This window comes from Canis lupus, chromosome 23 (assembly GCF_003254725.2).
Source record: "Canis lupus dingo isolate Sandy chromosome 23, ASM325472v2, whole genome shotgun sequence".
Taxonomy (NCBI): Eukaryota; Metazoa; Chordata; class Mammalia; order Carnivora; family Canidae; genus Canis; species Canis lupus.
In genome coordinates, this window is record NC_064265.1 from 36,636,746 (window position 1) to 36,656,444 (window position 19,699).

A 19,699-nucleotide genomic window follows, 5' to 3' on the forward strand; every position below is an offset into this window, starting at 1 on the left:
GTCCTATCAAGAATGGAAGCAGGAGGGATCACTGGGTGGCTGAGCGGTTTAGCACCTGCCTTTGGCCCAGGCTGTGATCCAAGACCCGGGATCGAGTCCCATATCAGGCTCCTGGCATGGAGCCTGCTTCTCCCTCTGCCTGTCTCTCTCTCTCTCTCTCTCTCTCTCTCTCTCTGTGTGTGTGTGTGTGTGTGTGTGTGTGTCTTTCATGAATGAATAAATAAATGAAATCTTAAAAAAAGAATGGAAGCAGGAAAAGAAGCAAAAAGCAGATTTTCACGGAGGCTTTCAGTTTCCCTATCTCATGGTTTCGTTTTCTTTTTTTTTTTTTTTTATGGTTTCGTTTTCATGTTTGTTTAGAGTTATTTAGAGGAAATTCCAAGGAATTAATGCCACCTAGAATTCAGGAGACCTGGGCTCTGGCCCTGGTCCCCTACTGCAGAAACTGCCTCTCATGAAGTCATGGTACTTCTGCAGACCTTACTTTCTTCCCTGTAGAATGCATACACCACTCGCCCATTTGTCCTCTTAGGGACTCTGCAGAGTACTTTGAACATAATAAAGTATTATTTCATTAGTGGAAAATTATCAGTGCTGTTGCCATTAACAATGGTTATTAAGTATCTATTATTAATACAAATTAATCCTAAATCTGATGCAAAATGAGGTGGGTATAAATAAGTAAATAAGATCTGAATGGATGGATGTCAAGGCATCCATTCAAATGACTGAGTACCAGTGTCACTCCTCTTACTTCTAGGTGGGTGCTGGGGGGACAGGGAGGACCCCCTAACCCTGCTTGACTGGAGGGAACCTGGTGTGGAGAGAGCGTGCTCTTCACTCACCTCGTTGGTACACAAGGCAACCTCTCCCCAATCAAGCCATCCCCTCCCTGACCTTGCTTTCGTTCTCTCTCTCATCCCCTTTCACACTAGCTAGCTTGCCCAGATTCCCACTCCTTCCTCCCTAGGCTGAGCTTGAAAATGCAGTCCGGACAGGGACCTCTGCTAGAGCTTCCCCGATAGCTCTCCTGTCATTGCAGGCCATCGGCTCCGTGGCCACCACACAGGACAAACACCGTGTCAGTCTTCCAGCGAACTGGTGGGAGCAGCCCCCCTGTTGGGTCTGAGGGCTGGGTGCAGGGATGACGGGCACCCTGGCAGCTAAATGCTCAGGGATTAAATGGAATGCGTCCGGAGGCCTCATCTTCCTCTCCCAAGGTCCTCCAGCCTATTTTCACTTGCTCTGCAGGAATCCTTCCCAGATGCACTATTCAAGCTCTCATCCAATAAATGATTGGTTTTTTTCTTTCTTGGGTGATCACACCACATAACAATTTAGAGCTTCTCAAACTTTTATGCACATGCAGATCACCTAGAGGTCTCATTAGACTGCAGATTCCAGTTCAGAAGGTGAAAGCGGGGCTGAGACTCTAGTTTCTAGCCAGCTCCCGGGTGAAGGCTGTGCTTCTTGCACCCGCTGCTGCTGACTGATGGCTCACACTGATTAGCGAGGCTTTTCAGCAAAGCTCTAGACACAAACTCGCTGTGTGGTCTTGGGCAAGTTATGTAACCTCTCTGAGCTTCTGTCTGTCTGTAACATGGAGAAAATAATAGCATTACCTACAAGAATTGTTGGGAAAAAATATAAGACAATGCATGCAAAGTTCTCAGCCCAGGCCATGGCACAGAGTGGAGGGGAGCACGCGGTCCACACGCCAGTGGTGATGGCAGGATGCTAAAATGGGAGACTCCTAAATGGGCCTTTGCCTGGGGAGGCGTTTCAAAGAATTTGAGGAGCACATTTTTCAAGCTTAGGAGGTGCCTGGGGCCCAAGGCAGCCTCGCGTGTCTAAGTGGAAAGACTTGGAGCAAATGGACACGTCCGGGACAGGCTGAGCAGGGGCAGGTGCAGAGGCCTGTGTCTGCAGGAGGGACCAACAGAGCCAGCCGCTGAGCTCCCCCGGCAGCCTGCAGTTCCACGCAGGGGCGGTCTGTGGGCATGTCAGGAAAGGAGCCTTAGTCAGCAGGGGTTAGTTCATGGGGAGCTCTAGCTTTGGGGAGATTCGTCCGGTATCCAGTTTTGCTGTACGTGGCCAGCCCAGCCCTTCTCAGTATCTAGGGAGATGTGACTCTTGCTTATTTGTTCATTTGAAAATGGTCATGGATTATGGATAATGAGAAACACTCTTCGAAATATGGAGGGGATTGAGAGGTCACTGCATTCAGTGCCTGATTTTTGTGGGGGCAGGGGAGAGGGCAGATCAGTGGGGAGTGAGAATAGCATTTCAGACAAAAAGACAATGATGAGGAAATCCTATGTTTGCAGAAGCAAGGAGTGTGGGCTAAGACACGTGCAACTGTTTCCGATCGTTACTGCACATGTTACTGCACACTTAGTAGCTGCCAACAACACAGTTATTACCCGAGAGTTTGTGGAGATCAGAAGGAGATCAGAAGCCTGAAACGGGCTCCCATGGGGCTAAAGTCAGATGTAGGAGGGCTGTGTTCTTTCCGAAGGCTCTGGAAAGAATGGGTTTCCTCGCCCTTTCCCACTGGGGAAGCTGCCAACTGTCCTGGGCTCCATCTCCAGAGTCAGCACTCAGGGCACCTAGGTGGCATCTGTCCTTGGCCACCTCTTGCTCTCCACAGGACACCGCCTTACCACATAAATCCACACGCTCCCTTAGCACCTCAGTGTGTGCAAGGACGACCCCCTGTGTGCTTCTCCTTTGCTCTCTCCCTTTTCCATGCTCACAGTTCTTCCGCTGCCAGATATTTAGGGTCTTTCCCACATAAAGCAATGCTCTGAGACACCAGCTGGGTGTCCGACAGTCTAGCTCAACAGTGGCGCTGATCTGGAGTTCATGCAGACCCCACAAGATAAGACTCGGTCCCATGAGGCCGCCTCTGCTTCAGATGCCAATAAGTAAGGTCCCCAGGTTACCCATAACTTCTCTCCAACTTGGCTATAAATCAGAGGTTCCAAAGACCCCACCCTCCTTGGATTCGATCATTTGCTGGCACAGCTTGCAGAACTCAGGCAAACGCTAACTTACATTTATCAGTTCATTATATAATAATAAAGGAGATGAGAGAGGATACAGATGAACAGCCAGATGAAGAAATGCATAAGGTGAGGTCTGGATGGATCCTCAAGTGCAGGAGCTTGTTCTGTCCCTATGGAGTTGGGGTGCACCACCCTCCTATACTTAGATATGTTCACCACTCCAGATGCTCCCTGAAGCCCGTACTTCTGGGATTTTTTATGCAGATTTCATTACATTGGCAGATGGGTTATTAACTCAATTTCCAGCCCCTCTCCCTTGTCCAGAGGAGGGAGGTACGGCTGAAAGTTCCAGGCTTCCAATCATGGCTTGGCCTTTCTGATGACTGACCCCCCCTAACTAAGAGCCCACCAGGAGTCACTTCATTAGGGCAAAAGGTGTTCCCATCACCCAGGAAATTCCAAAGGATTTAAGAGCTTGCAATCAGATGCTCCCATCACTCGGGAAATTACAGGAGGTCTTAGGAATGCTGTGTTAGGAACTGGTGCCAAGACTAAATGTTAGAACAAGAGATTCTCCTAATACCCCAATTTACAACAGTTGTAGGTCAAGAACCAAGGGCAAAAACATATATATAGATTTCGTGTTATCTCACACTCGGGCATTAGAATAAATGCTCTGGAAGTGGTCTCAAGTCTGAGCATCTCCCTGCTTCTTACCAGATCACTAGAGGAGATCTAGTGATCTAGATCTAGATCTAGATCTAGCCAAGCCACGGCTCCAGGTCTCCTGAGTGGGACCTCTGCTTCGTCCATGTGGAGCAGGGTGCCTGGTGCATGGCAGGCTCCATGCGTATTGACTGAATGGATGAATGAAGGAATATGGTTTACAGACCCTTTAATGGGAAGCTTTTATTATTATGAACAAGAGATGCCCTTTAAAAAGTAGCACTTCCTGAATGTACACAACGCCTCATAGTTTACTATTATTATCACACATGATTCAAAGAATTTTCTTTCCTCATCCCCAAACAAGGTGGCGACTCTAAGGAGCCCCTTTGCAGTTTCTGACGTGGTGAGTGATAGGATGGAATGCTGCACACATCCTCTGAGCACTTTTTATGTCCCCAGCCCCGCCCTCTGAGAACATGGCTGTGACGGATTGAATTGTGTCCCTCCATAGAAGATGCTAAAGCCCTAACCTCCAATAACGTGCACGCGACCTGATTTGCAAATCAGGTTGTTGCAAATTAAATTAGCTAAGATGAGGTCATACCGGAGTAGGGTGGACTCCTGATCCAATACGACTGGTGTCCTTATATGGAGATGGCCACGTGAAGACACAGACACACGGGGACAGTGTCATGGGGAGACAGGATTGAAGTGCTGCATCCACAAGCCAAGGAAGGCCTGTGGCTACCAGAAGCTAGGAGAGAGGCCTGGAACAGATCTTCCCTCAGAACCCTCAGCAGGCCCAAGCGGCCAACACCTTGATTTCAGACTTTTGGCCTGCAAAGCTGTGAGACCATCACGATCCTGTTGAAATAAGCCACCCAGTGGGTTGTGCTTTATCGAGGCAGCCCTAGCAAACTAATCAAAGGCCAACACAGAATCATGGACGTAGGCCTTCTCAGCCTTTTTCAAAGACTTTGTAAAAACCTGGCCCCTGACCTGGGATAGCTCAGATGGAAGCCAGCATGAATGAGCCACACTTGGCTCAGCTGATGTGGAGGGCCACTTAGGTTTTCTGACACCCACCACCAGACTACAGCCTGGAACCAGCACACCCTCAGCACCTGAGCAGCACTCAGGAGTCCACGCCGAGTGATTAATCTGGACATGGAGCTGGTCAGACCACCCCACCTTCTCTCCAAAGCAAGGGAAGATTGGTGCCAGTGCGTTTTTGTGTTTCTTTGAATGGCTTCTTTCTTTTATGGGGGAGATTGCTGGATTTTAGACTCTTCCCAAATCTTTGTATGAGACCAAAACCCAGGTGTGAAAATCCCACTTAGCAAATATCCATATTTGATCTTAAGATCCTGGATGCTGGCATGAATGTAAAACTGTAACTGCTCCCTAAAGAGTTCTCCAAGTCTCCCCAGACTTCACAGACTGACCTGTAGTTCTGAGACATGCCCCATGTCTTAGCTGTGGAATCCCAAGGAGAGACACCACCCTGCTCACGGGCCTTCCCCAGACACCCCTGTGGAATGCAAATAGGCCTCCCTGCAGGGGAGCAGGTGATCCAAGGGGGCTAGAATGGGCCTCTTCTGGATCGATAATGTCATCCCGTGGCCTCAGCCACGCACAACCTTTACTTTCTCTCAGGCATTCTGAATTCCACCAAAGCAGGATCAGCACGAGAAGCCCATGTGGTGGGGGGTCAGTGCAGGAGGGTCAACAGCCCGCCTGGAGATGCACGCTCCTCTCACATGCCCCCACGGCAGCCAACAGATAGGCCAGGCAGGCACATGGCCATGGCTGGTTTCCAGAACCCGTACCTGAGGACGGTCCAGGGAGGTCTCAGATGCAGACGTGCGCACTGGCTGCCTCGTGCTGTGCCTTCCAAGAGGGGAACGCTTAACAGGTTCCATTCAGGATCGGCTCAATTTTCCAAAGGGGCAGAATTTATTATTTGAATTATTCAGGGGAGGTTTATTCACCAGCACCGAGATATGAGATATGTCAACTAAATTATAATTATGTTTCTCTAAAGATATCCACTGAGAGAGTCCTTTTTTTTTTTTATTTAAACTTGCAAGGAGGAGTCAGACTGTGTATTTATGAACAGCCAGCCTCAATATTCTGAGTGGCAGAATGAAAAATTAATTTTCTGCAAATACATTACTGAACAGTTAACTGCATCTCAGTCACCTGTTTGTTTGATATACTGGGGTGCTCCTCAAAGAGCTTATAATGTATTCTCATCTTGGCCAAGAGATAACTTTCAAAAGCGTGAGGACAAGAGACAGGAGTTCTGGGCCTCAGGCCCCACCAGCAGAAAGCTGCATACCTCGGGCAAGGCCCCACTACTCTCTGAGCCCGGCAGGCTGGTCCGAGGCTCCGGGGGGCCTCCCACCATGCCCTTCTGCAGCTGCCCACACACCTCAGTCTCCCTGAGGGTGAAAGGGTGATGTGTGACTGCTCTGTGGTGCTGCTGTTTATCTGCCTAATAAGAAAAAAGAAATTAAGCACAGAAAGGATTATTTTTGTGCCCAAGTATTCCCTCCTTTCATTCTTCCGGCCAAGGCCCTAGGAAATTGAGAGAGCCCTACTGGGAGAAGCCACCCTCCTCTTGCCCATTCCTCCTTCCCCTTATCTGTAGGTGGAAGACCAAGGATTCCTGGGGTGGGGCCTGTCCTCCCTGACCCAACATGAATCTTCACCAATCCCCCCACTTCTCTTTTTTTTTTTTTTTTAAGATTTTATTTATTTATTTGAAAGAAAGAGAGCATGCATGAGCAGGGTGGGAACGTCAGAGAGAGAAGCTGACTCCCTAAAAGGCAGGGAGCCTGACACAGGACTCAATTCCAGGACCCTGGGATCATGATCTGAGCAGAAGGCAGACACTTAACCAACTGAGCCACCCAGGTGCCCCTCTGCCTCTCTTTCTTCACGTGGCCCTCCTAATGGTGCCTCCTGGGGCTCTAGGTCCTGGAAGTGCTCTTCTCACCTTCAATCCAGAAAGGTGATTTGGCACCTGGTACCTAGGATTTGCTCTCCATCGTGGCTGGAGGGCTGTGTGCCCAGTAACAACTGGAAGAGGAAGAGGCCAAAGGAGAGCAGATGGGGGCTTTGCGGAGCATGACTTCTGTTCTTCCTTGCACCCATGCTTTTATGTGTGCAGTCTGCATTTACGGAGAACCTGGAGTACAAACAGGCCCTGGCCTCATGGATCCCAGGGTCAAGGGCTGGCCTGACCAGCAGAAGAGCCACTAGCCACATGTGTCTGTTGAACATTTGAAATCGGGCTAGTTCGAACATTATAACATACACAATGCTTTGCAAAGACAGTAAGAAAAACAGATATTATAAATATAAAAATTAATAAAATATCTTGATCTTTAAGATTGAGCACCTGTTGAATGATACATGGTTATATCCAACTGGAGAATATTATTAAAGTTAATTTCACCTGGTTCTTTTTAGTTTTTTTAGTGTGGCTACTAACAAATGTGAAATTACACACGTGCCTTGAGGGTTGTGCGGGACTTGGGACAACCCCACAAGGTAGTTACTACTGTTATTTCAATCTTACAGATGAAGGAACTGAGGCACAGGGAGGGATGGTGACTTGCCTGAGGTCACACAGCCAGGAAGTGGTGGAATCAGGCTATGAACCCTGGAGGTCTGGCTCCAGAGCCCCAGGACTGACCTGTGTAGCAGCCCCTCGCTAGGGTCAGGCTGAGCAGTGAGCACTTTGCTGTGGGAAGTGGGCACCACCACCCCCACAGATCTGGAGCAGTGCGGAACCCAGCCTGAGGAGACAGGAAGATTAATCTACGGGCAGTGAGTTTGGGGTTGACACAAAGGGGTGCTGGCAGCAGCAGGGCTGACATCCTCTGCTGCCAAGTCCTTTGCCCACCATATCACAAGCTCTGCCTTCCCCCTCTGTGCTCAGCCCAGGCCCTTGTCTGTGCTGTTCCCTCCTCCTTGAACGTTGTTCTTACCTCCATCGGCCCACTCTCTGGCCTCCTTTTCTTCACCCTCACTTCCTCATCCCCCCAAACAGGTCCGATCTCCCAACTACAAGCTCAAATGGCACCTTGTACCCCTGCTGCGTGGTGTTTCTTGCAGATAGAACATTCCATTATTCATGTGAATATTCTATTTTCCATCTATTCCCTTAGGGAAGGAGCTGCTTCTGGTTTGGCCCACTTTATATACTCAACACCTAGAACAGTCCCTGATCTATAATTGCTACCAGTAGACATCCATTGAATAAACAATCAAACCTTCCTGCAACACAGGTGTTCTACCCATTTTACAGATGAAGAAACTGACCATGAGGTTTAAGGTTAAGAAAGTTTAAGAAAATTGCCCCAGGGGCACCTGGGTGGCTCAATCGGTGAAGCGTCTGCCTTTGGGTCAGGTCATGATCTTGGGGTCCTGGGATTGAGCCCCACATAGGGCTCCCTGCTCAGTGGGAGTAGTCTGTTTCTCCCTCTCCTCCTCCCCATTGCTCATGCTCTGTCTCATACTCTATCTCAAATAAATAAAATATTTTTTTAAAAAGGGGGTGCCTGGGTGGCTTGGTCATGAAGCATCTGCCTTTGGCTCAGGTTGTGATCCCCGAGTTCCAGGATCAAACCCCACATCTAGCTCTCTGCTCAGCAGGGAGTCTCCTTCCTCTCCCCCTCTGCCCCTCCTCCTCCCCTGCTCATTCTCTCTCTCTCTCTCTCTCTCTCTCAAATAAATGAATAAAATCTTTAAAAAAAAAAAAGGAAGAAGGGACTCTTGGGTGGCTCAGTGGTTGAGTGTCTGCCTTCAGCTCAGGGCGTGATCCCTGGTCCCGGGATGGAGTCCCACATCAGGCTCCCTGTGAGGAGCCTGCTTCTCCCTCTGCCTGTGTCTCTGTGTCTCTCATGAATAAATAAATAAAATCTTTTGAAACAAAAAAAAGAAAGGAAAATTGCCCCAGGTCCCAGTCCAGGTAAGAGGGTACAGCTGAAATCTCCCCCGGGGCTGACTCACTTCAAAGCCACTGCCTCTTGGTGGGAATGCACAGAGTCGCTGATACCCCCAGGATGGGCCTTGAAGCCAGAGGCCGTGAGGAGGTTTACTCAACATGCCTGGGCCCTTCCCTAGTCAGGGTCTTCTCTAGACCCACTTGGATCCGATGACTTTCACACCCCCCCTTCCCGTGCCTCATCTTCTGCCCAGAACCCTCCATGAGTGCTGGGCCTGCTCAGCCCCTTCTCTCGGGCCACCATGCTGGTGAGCTTGTCAGAATTCTAAGTATTTGACCCAGGTAGGGCCTTATCCCCAGGACCGCTCTCCACCCAGCTTTGAGCTGGGCCCCCTTTTCTAGAGCATCCGTTTCCAGGGTCACTGGCTTTCACTGTAACCATTCATTCGTTCAGTAGGTCGGTTGGTCCGTGAGCGGGATTGTTGGGTGGGCATCATGCCCCTTACGCTGCACCTGGAGAGGCTCAGCGTCTTCTGTAGGAGGGACAGCACCCACCTCAGCCCCAAAGGAAAGCATCTCACTTTCGAGACCATTCCTCTCTCAGGGCAAGCGATCTGCTTGGTCTTTGTGCAATTGATTGTGATCAGGGAAAGAACACCTGAGGAGAAACGGTCCCTTTCCTAATTGTCAAACTGAAGACACGGGGCTTCCTGGCCCGCCTCCGCAGCTCCCATCCGGGTCCTGACAGATGTCAGCTGTTCAGTAAGCTCATGAGGAAAATATCCCCAGATGAATTCTGTGGTGTGTCCTCGAAGCAAAAACTGAGAAGGAGGAAGAAAGCTTGGCAGGCTTAAGAGAGGCCTTTTGCTTTGGGGCAAGGGAATCCTCATGCTCAAGAGGAAGAGTTGCAGGGAACCTGTGAGCAGAAGCAGGGAGGCCTCGTCAGCGGGTGAGAGGGCTGGGGGCTGGGGAGGGGGGCGACACTGGGGCAAATGCTGGAAAGTGGGAAGGGACCCGCGGAAATCTTCCTGCTTTGTTCACTCTCCCATCCCCAGTGCCAGGAAGGTGCCTGGGACTCGGTTAACAAGCGTTCGACACACACGATGAATTTCACAGCATGTGTCTTTGGAGACTTTTTTGTTTCCGGTGATATTCTTAGGGACCTAACAGGAACACAAAGGCGGTCAACAGATTTGGTAAACTGACTATTCTGTTGCCCACATTGGCATAGTCGCTGAGGCAAAGGTTCTCAAACTTAGCCTAGCGGAACACCTGCTGGAGACAGATTGCTGGGCCCCACCCGCAGGCTTCTGTTGAACGGAGCTGGGGTGGAGCCTGAGAATCTGCATTTCTTACAATTTCCAGGTGTCTTAGCTCCAGGCACAACAAAATACGATAAAGCGTGCCCCTCCCCCCGCATCGGGACCAGGGTCAGGTGCAGAGGGCTCCTCATCTGGGGGAAACAGGACGCAGCTGAAAAGAGGTCCGACCCCTCACCTGTCACATATGTGGGGCACCTGGTGCTAAGCCATTCGTAGGTGACCTGCTTCTGGATCGGGGTTTCATACGTAGCAGAACGGCTCCCTCGCTGTGATCTATTGAAAGCCAGCCCATGATGGTTTAAACAATAAATGTTTATTTCTCACAGTTTTGGAGGCTGGGAAGTCCTAGATCAAGGTGCCAGCAGGTTCAGTTCTTGGTGAAAACCCACTTCCTGGCTTGCAGATGGTCACCTTCTCCCTGTGTCCTCACATGGCAGGGAAAATGAGGGGCTCTGGCTCCTCTTCTCATAAGGACACTAATCCCAGGGCGCCTGGGTGGCTCAGTCAGTTAAGCATCCAACTTTTGATTTTGGCTCAGCTCGTGATCTCAGGGTTGTGGGATCCGGGCCCACGTCAGACTCTGTGCTCAGTGTGGAATCAGCTTGAGATTCTCTCCCTCTCCCCTCCCCTCAATTAAATCTTTAAAAAATAAATAGAGCGGAGCTCCTGGGTGGGCTCAGTCGGTTACACATGTGCCTTTGGCTCAGGTCATGATCCTGGGGTCCTGGGATCAAGCCCTGCTCAAACCTATTTAACTTCCCAAGGATCTTGCCTCCAAATACCATCATCACACCGGGCTTTAGAGCTTCACCATAGGAATTTGGAGAAGCTACAAACATTCGGTCCATAACACTATCTGGGGCTGATGCTGCTGGTCCAGGGACCACACTTTGAGAACCATTGTTTTATGGAGTCTTGCCAGAAGAAACCCGTTTAACTGTGTGAAATGGAGCTTTTCCGATTTTGACCCTGGCACCGTTGTTCATGATGTACCTCGCAGGACTGTTTTCGAAACAGCCAGTCGGGAAAGAATGCTGAAAGGGCCATACTTCCCTGAATTGATGGTTGATGGCTAGTGAGGGGCCCCTCTCCCCTGGCCGGTCCCGTTCCTCCTCTTCACTCCTGTGAGAGACCGAGCACTCAGAATGCACAGTCCCCACCTCACTGAGGGCAGATTTGCTGCCCCAACGTCTGGCTCCCACGTTAACCTGCCAACCCTACTAACTCCATGGGGCTTTGCAGAATTTGCACAGCAGACCCAGGGTTTGGCTTGGATGAGAGACTAACTGAAGTTCAATTTGAATACATGCAATAAAGCCATCGGTGAGACCTGGAAGTTGAGGGATCTTCCCAGGGGGTCCCGCCGGGGTGGAAGGGAGAGCTGATTGGCATTGTTTAAAGGCTGCGCTGGGGAAGAATAAACAGCTGGTCCAAGGAGCTGATTACACAGGCAAAGATCATAGCATGGTGCCAGGGTACCAGCCATATCCTCAGTGCCTACTAGGTGTGTTTTCTCTCCCCGTGGACGAGCCTAAATCCTGGTGCACACAAGTCTTGATTTACATGGTACAAGCACCAACTGCAAGGACAGTTTTTCAGGATTGTTTTGGGGGATTTGCCCAAATGTTGCTCAACTAGATTGCAAATGAGGTGGTCTCTTTGACACAAGCTACCTTTCATGTTCCCTGTTCCCCTGTGCTCTGCTGCCCTGAGTCAGCAATTGCTTTTTGACAGAAGGCCCAGCGGGTGCTTTCTGAGCTGTCATAATCACCTTCCCCTAAAAACACACCCGTACTTCTCTCTGTCTCTCTGCCAGTTTGGAAGTGCAGCCGTCCTCCTGGGAGGATCTTAAAGAGATTTGCAAAGGAGAGTGGCATCTTTGCTTTGGCATGAGGTTGGTCTTGGCACTAACCAAAACCTCCTCTTTCTAAATGTTCCAAAATAGTGACCGAGGCCAAAGGGCCTTGCAAGTTCCCAGTGAGAACCTGATTTGCCTGGTTTCAACCCTCCTAGTTCAATCGCTGTCCATTTCAGGAAAGGGGTTCAGTTTTGACCCACCCATCAGATACGTCCCGTGGGGCAGAGGCTATGGAGCTCTCTCTGTGTCCACAGTCATCTAATCTAACACAGGAGAAGGCTGTGGAAGTAAAGAATGGCTTTCTAGAATGCAAGGCACTACAATAAAGTAGCACACACCTCAGTGTGGCACTTGAGGTTCTCGGGAGCCCGGCCCCACTGCTCTCCACCAGGCCCCCTCCCCACACACATCTGTCAGGCTAGGCTGTCTGCTGGAACGGATCCTTTGATCATCCATAGGATCCATACCTCTTCATTGCTTTATCAGATTCTCATTTTTCTCTAATCTCATCTATCACCCAATTCTCTAATTCCATTGTCAGTTTTCTTGATTTATTTTTATTTCAATAACTACGTCTTTTATTTCTAGAATTTTGCTTTGATTCTTTCTCAAACCTGCCTTCGCCTATTTCCTTTCTAACAGCTCCATTTCTGGGGCACCTGGGTGGCTCAGTGGTGGAGCGTCTGCCTTTGGCTCAGGGCCTGATCCCCAGGTGCTGGGATCCAGGGTCCTAGGATCAAGTCCCACAACCTGGCTCCCCGCAGGGAGCCTGCTTCTCCCTCTGCCTGTGTATCTGCCGCTCTCTGTGTGTCTCTCATGAATAAATAAAATCTTTAATAATAATAATAATATCTCCATTTCTTGTGGTTCCCGAAACCCAGGTTTGACCACTTGTTTTGCCTGCTTTTTCTTTGGCACACAAAGGATTGCTTCCTCTTTGTTTTGTAAATGTTAACTCTGAGCTCTAGGCCATCGGGAATTGTTCTGCCCTAGGCAGGTGATGGGCACATCCCGTCAATAGATTTTGAGCAGGCCTTTTCTGAAAGCCCAAAGACTTGTCTGTCCCATTAAGTTCCTTTCTGAGTCCTGGATTTCTACACCTGCCAGGCCACATACATTTGGAGCCAATGCCCGTGCACAGAGTGGGCTTGGGGGTCTAGCATCTCAGAGCTGACTTGTTCCAGAGCCCGTGTGTGGCTTCCTCCCTGCCTTCCTAGGATGATGGTGGCCACTGTCCCTGGACGCAGGCTTCAGACAGTCCTTCCGCAGCTGTGGGCTTTATGCAGACACGTCAGCCTCCAGGTTTCTCTGCGTGGAGGCCCTGAGTCTCCATTCCTCTCCCAGTGGCTTTGAAACCACGGCTAAAAGGGTGGGCCCCAACCCCTCAGCAGCCATTCACTCAGGGCCAGCCTGGGAGTTTTGTTAACTTTTTATGCCTAAGGACTTCTCTTTCTAACTCGCTTATTTCTGTTTTATTTTATGCAGCATCTCAATGTATTTGGAAGAGGAAAGGGGTTTCCCTATCTGCTCAGGCTGAAAATAAGTGCCCAGCATGGTACAAGCTTTATTTTAGCTCAGTTCACATGATGACCCTGTGAGCAGGTACTCTTATCATCCTTACTTTACAGGTGAAGGAGTCAGGATTTAAAAGGTTCAGTTATTTTCCCAAAGTCCAGAACATGATTGTCCCAGAAGTTCCTACAGCTGGTGCACCACCCAGCCCACCCGCCACAGGCTTGGCCTGCAGACTGCCTCCCGTGCGGCCCTTGGCACAGCCGGGCACTAGTAGGCTGCAGGCTCTGCCCCCCAGGCTCATGCCAGAGCTTTCTCGCCATCCCCCTGCTGCAGATGGGCCTCTCCCCTTGCCCGCACGCTCTCCTTGCACTAGCCTGTCAGGAACACATCTCCTCAATCTTCCCCCTTGAGTACGTGTTGCAAATTCTGAGCAGGAATGAGTGAAGGTCAAGAGGTGAGGATGGATGAGAGAGGCATCGTCACTACTTGGTGGCACACTGGCTGGAGGGAGGTAAAGAGTGGGGGAGCCTAAAGCCATGCCCAGGGTTCTGGCCCAGACAACAAATCAGATGAGGAGCACTTGCTGAGGCAGGGACCTAGGATGGGGCACAGGGGGAGCGAGTGTGGGAGACATTGAGCTCAATGTTGGACACTGTGAGTTGGAAGCGCCTGTGGTGTGTCAGGTGGACCGTCCAGGGGCAATCGGACCTGCAAGTCCATCGGGAGATAAGTATCTGCCCCAGGCCCTGATATGGCAGGGAGTATGCAAAGCTGAGCCACTGGCTGTGTGTGAGACGGACACACAAGAAGCTAAACGTGGAAGCCCAATTGGGGTTCGTGTGACATCGAACTCCCGACATCTACTTCTTGAGATCCAAAACCATGTCATTTCTCTCGCGATCTTTTGGAGGTGCTGGAGACAGAACTGGCCCTCCTACTGTCAAGGTTCGCAGTGAGGATTCCAAAGCATAAGGGATATAAAAAGCTGCTTTGAATCCAAGATGCAGGGGGCACCTGGGTGGCTCAGTTGCTTAAGCGTCTTCCTTCAACTCAGGTCATGGTCCCCAGGTCCTGGGATTGAGTCCTGCATCGGGCTCCCTGCTCAGCCGGGCATCTGCTTCTCCAGCCCTTGCTCCCCTTGCTCATGCTCACTCTCTCTCACTCTCTCGCTGTCAAATAAATAAAATCTTAAAAAAAAAAAGACCAAAAGGCATGTTCCAGGATTGATTGTTGTTATGATTACCATCCTCCTCCTCTTGCCCCAAACCTTTATACCTCCTGCCCCCCACAGGCTGAAAGCAGCCCAGGTCCTCTGGCCTCACTTCAAATCTGTCCCTGCAGCCTCATCTCCCAGCCTCGCCTTTCCCAAACCAGCCTGACCACTCCATGCTCTGTGTCTGTGCTTCTTCCCCACTCCTAGGGCAGATACCCTGAAGGGGCCACGTTGCAAGACTGGCGTTGGTTTTTCGAGGGAATGAGGTATTTTGAATGCAGCTATTCAACATGAGATACATTTCCCTCCTACCTATTATGTGCTAGGGGCTGACACTTGAAAGGATATTTGGACCTACCAGCCAGCAGCCTGATTTCCATGGCCCCTGACTCACTGTGGAGTACCAGCCTACTCCCAACTCAGACCCCATTTGGCATTGTCCCTCCTCAACACGCATCCCTGGCTCTCTGGTCTCTGGTTCACTTGCCCGGTAAATGGCAGCTGCAGCCACTCCCCCTGGGAACACAGTTGCAGGTGTTCAGGGAGAAAAATATCTCTGGCCCAACTGAGGCCCTGGGCATCGCCTCAGGGGATAGCACTGGACATGCTTGGTGCCAACTGCGTTCACCAATGATTCACGAACAGGCAGGAATTAAAGTTCTTTTCTCCCCGCGGGGAAAGGTCACTTTGCCTAATTTCTTTCTTTCATGGTTGAGCCATTGCACTGACACATTTATTTTTGCTGCCTCCTGGCTTGATCATTTTTTAATTACAGTTTGTCCCTCCAATTCTAGCAGAGGGCTAATGTGGGTCTCCTCCCAATCATAGATCCACATTAGTGAAACCCTAACTAGGCATTTCCTTTAGCTGCCTTCATAGATTACTTGGTGCGAGACGTCTGCAGACATAAGCCTAGTCTGAGCTAAAATCCTGTCTAGATGCAGAATCAGGAGCTAACTGAGCAAGCTCCCCGGCATTCCTGCCTGTGTCTTAGCTCAGACTGCTCCCCACTCCCAGAAGGCCCTCCCTTTTGACCTTGGGGAATATAAATCTTGCCATCTTTTATGAACCATATTAAAATGAGATTAAAATGTATCCCCTTTCAAATTGCCAGGATTATGTATTTTATTAATACTCGATGTGGTAAAGAGTACAACTCATGAGCACTCTTACAGTCTGTGGGCAGGAGAAGAAATAGGCACAAACTTTTGCAGAAAAAAAAACAAAACAAAAATTGACAGTGTGTGTCAGGAGCCTTCACAATACCTTCAACCTTTGACCCTGGAAGTAATTCTACTTCCATGAATTTTTCCCAAGGATATCATCAGAAATGCGGATAAACATTTATGCATAAAGAAATACAGCATTATGTTACAGCATCTTTTATGTTGCTGGTACATAATCAACACCTGATAATAAGGGAATATTTAAATATAGTTTAGGATATCCATACGATACAGCCACCTAAACTGAAGCTGGTAAAGGCATTTTAATGCTGACATTAAGTGAAACCAGCAAACTTTCAAATTGTGTACACAGTGTGATCCAAATTGACCTTCCCCCACTGTTGTTTCACAGGGTGCTTATAGGAATGCTATAAATAGAAAAGTTCCATTTTCCAACAAGGTTGGAAAGTTATTATAGCCATATACTTTGAGGCTGCTGGAAGCCTTGGATATGCAAATGAAATGGGAAATCCAAAAAAAAATAAAAAACTAGTCTCAGTATGCAGGATCACTCTTTTTATGCAGGGGATCCTGGGGGCTGCTGTTCATGAAGCACATTTCAGAAAACCTGGGGGGACACCTAGGAAACGATTGCCATATTGAGAGGGGTTGCAGCTACTGTTAGTTATGGAATTATTTTACTTCTTCCTTGGAATTTTTTTGTATCGCCCTACAAAAATGCTGTAAGTGGGGATCCCTGGGTGGCGCAGCGGTTTAGCGCCTGCCTTTGGCCCAGGGCGCGATCCTGGAGACCCGGGATCGAATCCCACGTCGGGCTCCTGGTGCATGAAGCCTGCTTCTCCCTCTGCCTATGTCTTTGCCTCTCTCTCTCTCTGTGTGACTATCATAAATAAATATTAAAAAAATTTTTTTTAAAATGCTGTAAGCGTTGTGAAAAAGAAGTGAGTCAGAAGATCGTTCTCCATCCAGTGTCAGCTGGTGTGAAGGGCCACAGAGTCAGCGAGCACATGGGTTCAACATGGCAGTCATGGCTGAGAGGAGGGTGGTATGGAGGCCAGGACAGGGGAGCCCCCCAAATGCCGCCTCATTGATTCTCATGCTCTACCTACATTTCAAAGGGCATAGGATGCAGTCAGGGTCATGGCGCTGCCACCTGCTCCCACCCCATCCTGGGACTGACCAGAGATCTCTCCGTGCCACAGAGAACACCCCCAGGATGTGAGCCATATTCCAGATTCTGGAATATGCTGTCTGCCTATTCTTGTTTGCAGACTTCAAGTTCGAGGTGCATTGGATGGGCTTGCTTGGATTAGATGCCTCCTCCTCAGTTTCCCACTCTTCTAACACCCCTCGGCTCTGTCTGCAGGTCTTCGTCTGTACTGCTCACACACCACTGGGTCAGCCCAAGAGCCGCCCCCAGCCCAGTACCTGGTCTCAGGCATGGAGCCAGAGGGGTGTAAACTTGGTTAGGATCTTCGTAGCAGGTACCGAGCTGTACGTACAGTGGGCTGTAACAGGATTTTGGAAGTACTTGCTTGGACACCTCCTGATTACCTTCCAAGGGCCCCTAAAATATTCATCAGGCTTTATCAGGCTAATGGGCTTCAAAAGGAGTAATTTTCTGAGATATGAGACAGGACAATATAAAAAGAACATTAAGGAAAAAATTCCTATTCCAAAATGAAAGGGAAAAGATCATTTAGCATCCCTGTTGGTGTTATCTATTCATGAGCAACAGCACATTTAATCCAGAATGGGATGTAGGGAGGGCTTTGACGCCCTCACATAGGGGTCACCTTCATGCCGAACTCATCTGTCTCCATTGCCACAGATGGCGGGGGCAATGGAGATGAGGGTGCAGATGAGAAACATTTCACAGGTGGCCTCCACAGGGGGATTTGAGAGAGAAGGCGTGTGGAGGAGAGGTTCAAACATGATTCCCAAGGCACTGGCTTAGGGGATCAGAGAGAAGGGGTACCATTCTCCAGCCTGGCCACCTTCCTGTCTCCCTTCCCAAGGTTAACTAGTCTTGGTTTCTATTTTGGACCATGCTATGGGAGTTCAGCTCCTTGAGGTCAAGAATTATAATTCCATCCTAGCCCTCGGTGTCTCTGTTCATCCATTAAAGTTGGTTACCAGCCCAAAGACCATACATCTTGGGCACAAAAGTTGTGAGAGGCTGTAAGTATAAGAGTGCTTTGTACCTGTCCAGGCCAGAAGGACCATTTGTGGTCCTTCTCTGCCTCCCCAGGTACTCCAAGTAGGATGCATGGGAGACCCCTTGAGAAGACCATCTTTCTCAGAATATATCTTGCACGAGTTGAAGGGGCCATAAGACTCCTTGGTTGCTCCTAGAGACAAAGGAATCAGGGTTTCCTACTAATTTGCATTCCATCCTTCTTCCTCATCCCATTTTCTTCGCCTTCTCTCCTCCTTTCTTGCCCCTAATTCTCTATTTCATTTTTCTCTTTCCCTTCCTCCTTCCCTTCTCTATCCCCACCTTCCTTTCCACTTTCAATCTGGTATCTCTTTTTCTAGCTTAATCTATCCCCCAAGCTTAGGAAAATAATTTTAATTTAACTTCTTTCTCTACTAAAGAACTAAGAAGAATTTTATACAAAACAAATTTGAGCCGTCAACCCCACCTGTCCTCCAAGAACTTGCCAACCTCAACAGCTGTTAATTCTGTGACCAAGATACTCTGTCCATACTCAAATACTTGCCTGATCGGATTTTCCCATGTTCCTCTGCCCCATGTTTGCTCCATCATGTTCCATATGAGTTTCTCTAACCTCAGTTATGGCAACCATTATGTTTGTTGAGTTCCTGGCAATAAAAATGATTAACCCAAAAATATCTTCTCCCCCTTTCATGATTAGAATAAAAGCCTATTTGATCTTTCATTGAATATTCAATTTTAAGTGTTGCTTCTCTTTCTTTTCATTAGATATGTGACAAAGAATGGCATTACTACGTCATCAATGTGGAGTTTCCTGTAGTTACCTTATACATGGATGGAGCAACATATGAACCCTATCTGGTGACCAACGATTGGCCCATTCATCCATCTCACATAGCCATGCAACTTACGGTCGGCGCTTGTTGGCAAGGTAACTCCACATCAGGCCCTTCTCCCTGGCATACTGTGTACAGTCCAGGAAAGGTACTGAGAGAGAAAAGGGAAAAGCAAGTGATGTTAGAGTTAGCCTAGAAAATTTACTACCCCTTACTAATAAAACAGGACTTTTTAAAATAAGGATTAATACAGACACTATATTTGTGTAATAATAAAGCACTTGGCTTGAGACCAGATTTTGATGTTAGATCAACATGAGCAGTTTCATGGTTGCCTCTGAGTTGCTAGTGCCTTTAATTGTTCTGGAACCTTCTCTGTTTTCAAATGGGGGTTGTGTAGAGAAAAGGCTGAAAGTAAAATCCTGTACCAAAATTGTCATTTGACTCTCTTGATGCTAATCAGGATCCAAGGATCTCCCTTTATCCCCACACAAGTTGTCCAAGCCCCCAACCCTCTGCTCTGGGAGCTCATAAATATGCAGGGCTGAGGGGATGGATTGTTTACAGGCATGAGGCTATGGGACGCCACCATCAAGTTCAGCTCAGCTCTGAGCCCTTTCCCCACTCACTAAGGGCAGAGGCTCCTCATTGCCTTCCCACTAGAAGGTCTCTGCTGCCGCCTCTCCTCCAATCCCCAGATTAGAAGGTGAATCTCCTCTTTGGAAACAAGAAAACCAGCTCTTCGAACATACATTTAACCTTTCTGTCTTTCACTCAGATCTGTTGGAATCTTTGTTTTTGTTTTCTTAAAAGCTGGGGTGCTTTGAAGTACCAGTGAGAATAGAGGGGAAGAAAAATGCTCCCCAAATAAGCATATTTGTACCCTGAGATGACCCAACCTCGTGATGACGGAGTCTGAAAGTTACTAAGATGTGTGACTTCGACCATTCACCAT

At 48.9% G+C, this 19,699-nt stretch overlaps 1 protein-coding gene across 2 annotated transcripts in view; it reads left to right on the forward strand.

The window, feature by feature from the left end:
- The window catches only part of CLSTN2 (calsyntenin 2), a 623,447-nt gene that overhangs the window by 548,931 nt on the left and 54,817 nt on the right, over nucleotides 1-19,699 (forward strand). For both annotated transcript variants that reach the window (XM_049099645.1, XM_035704913.2), the window contains exon 9: nucleotides 18,677-18,839. In XM_049099645.1, the coding sequence (XP_048955602.1) occupies nucleotides 18,677-18,839 (163 nt within the window). The remainder of the gene's footprint in view (nucleotides 1-18,676; nucleotides 18,840-19,699) is intronic.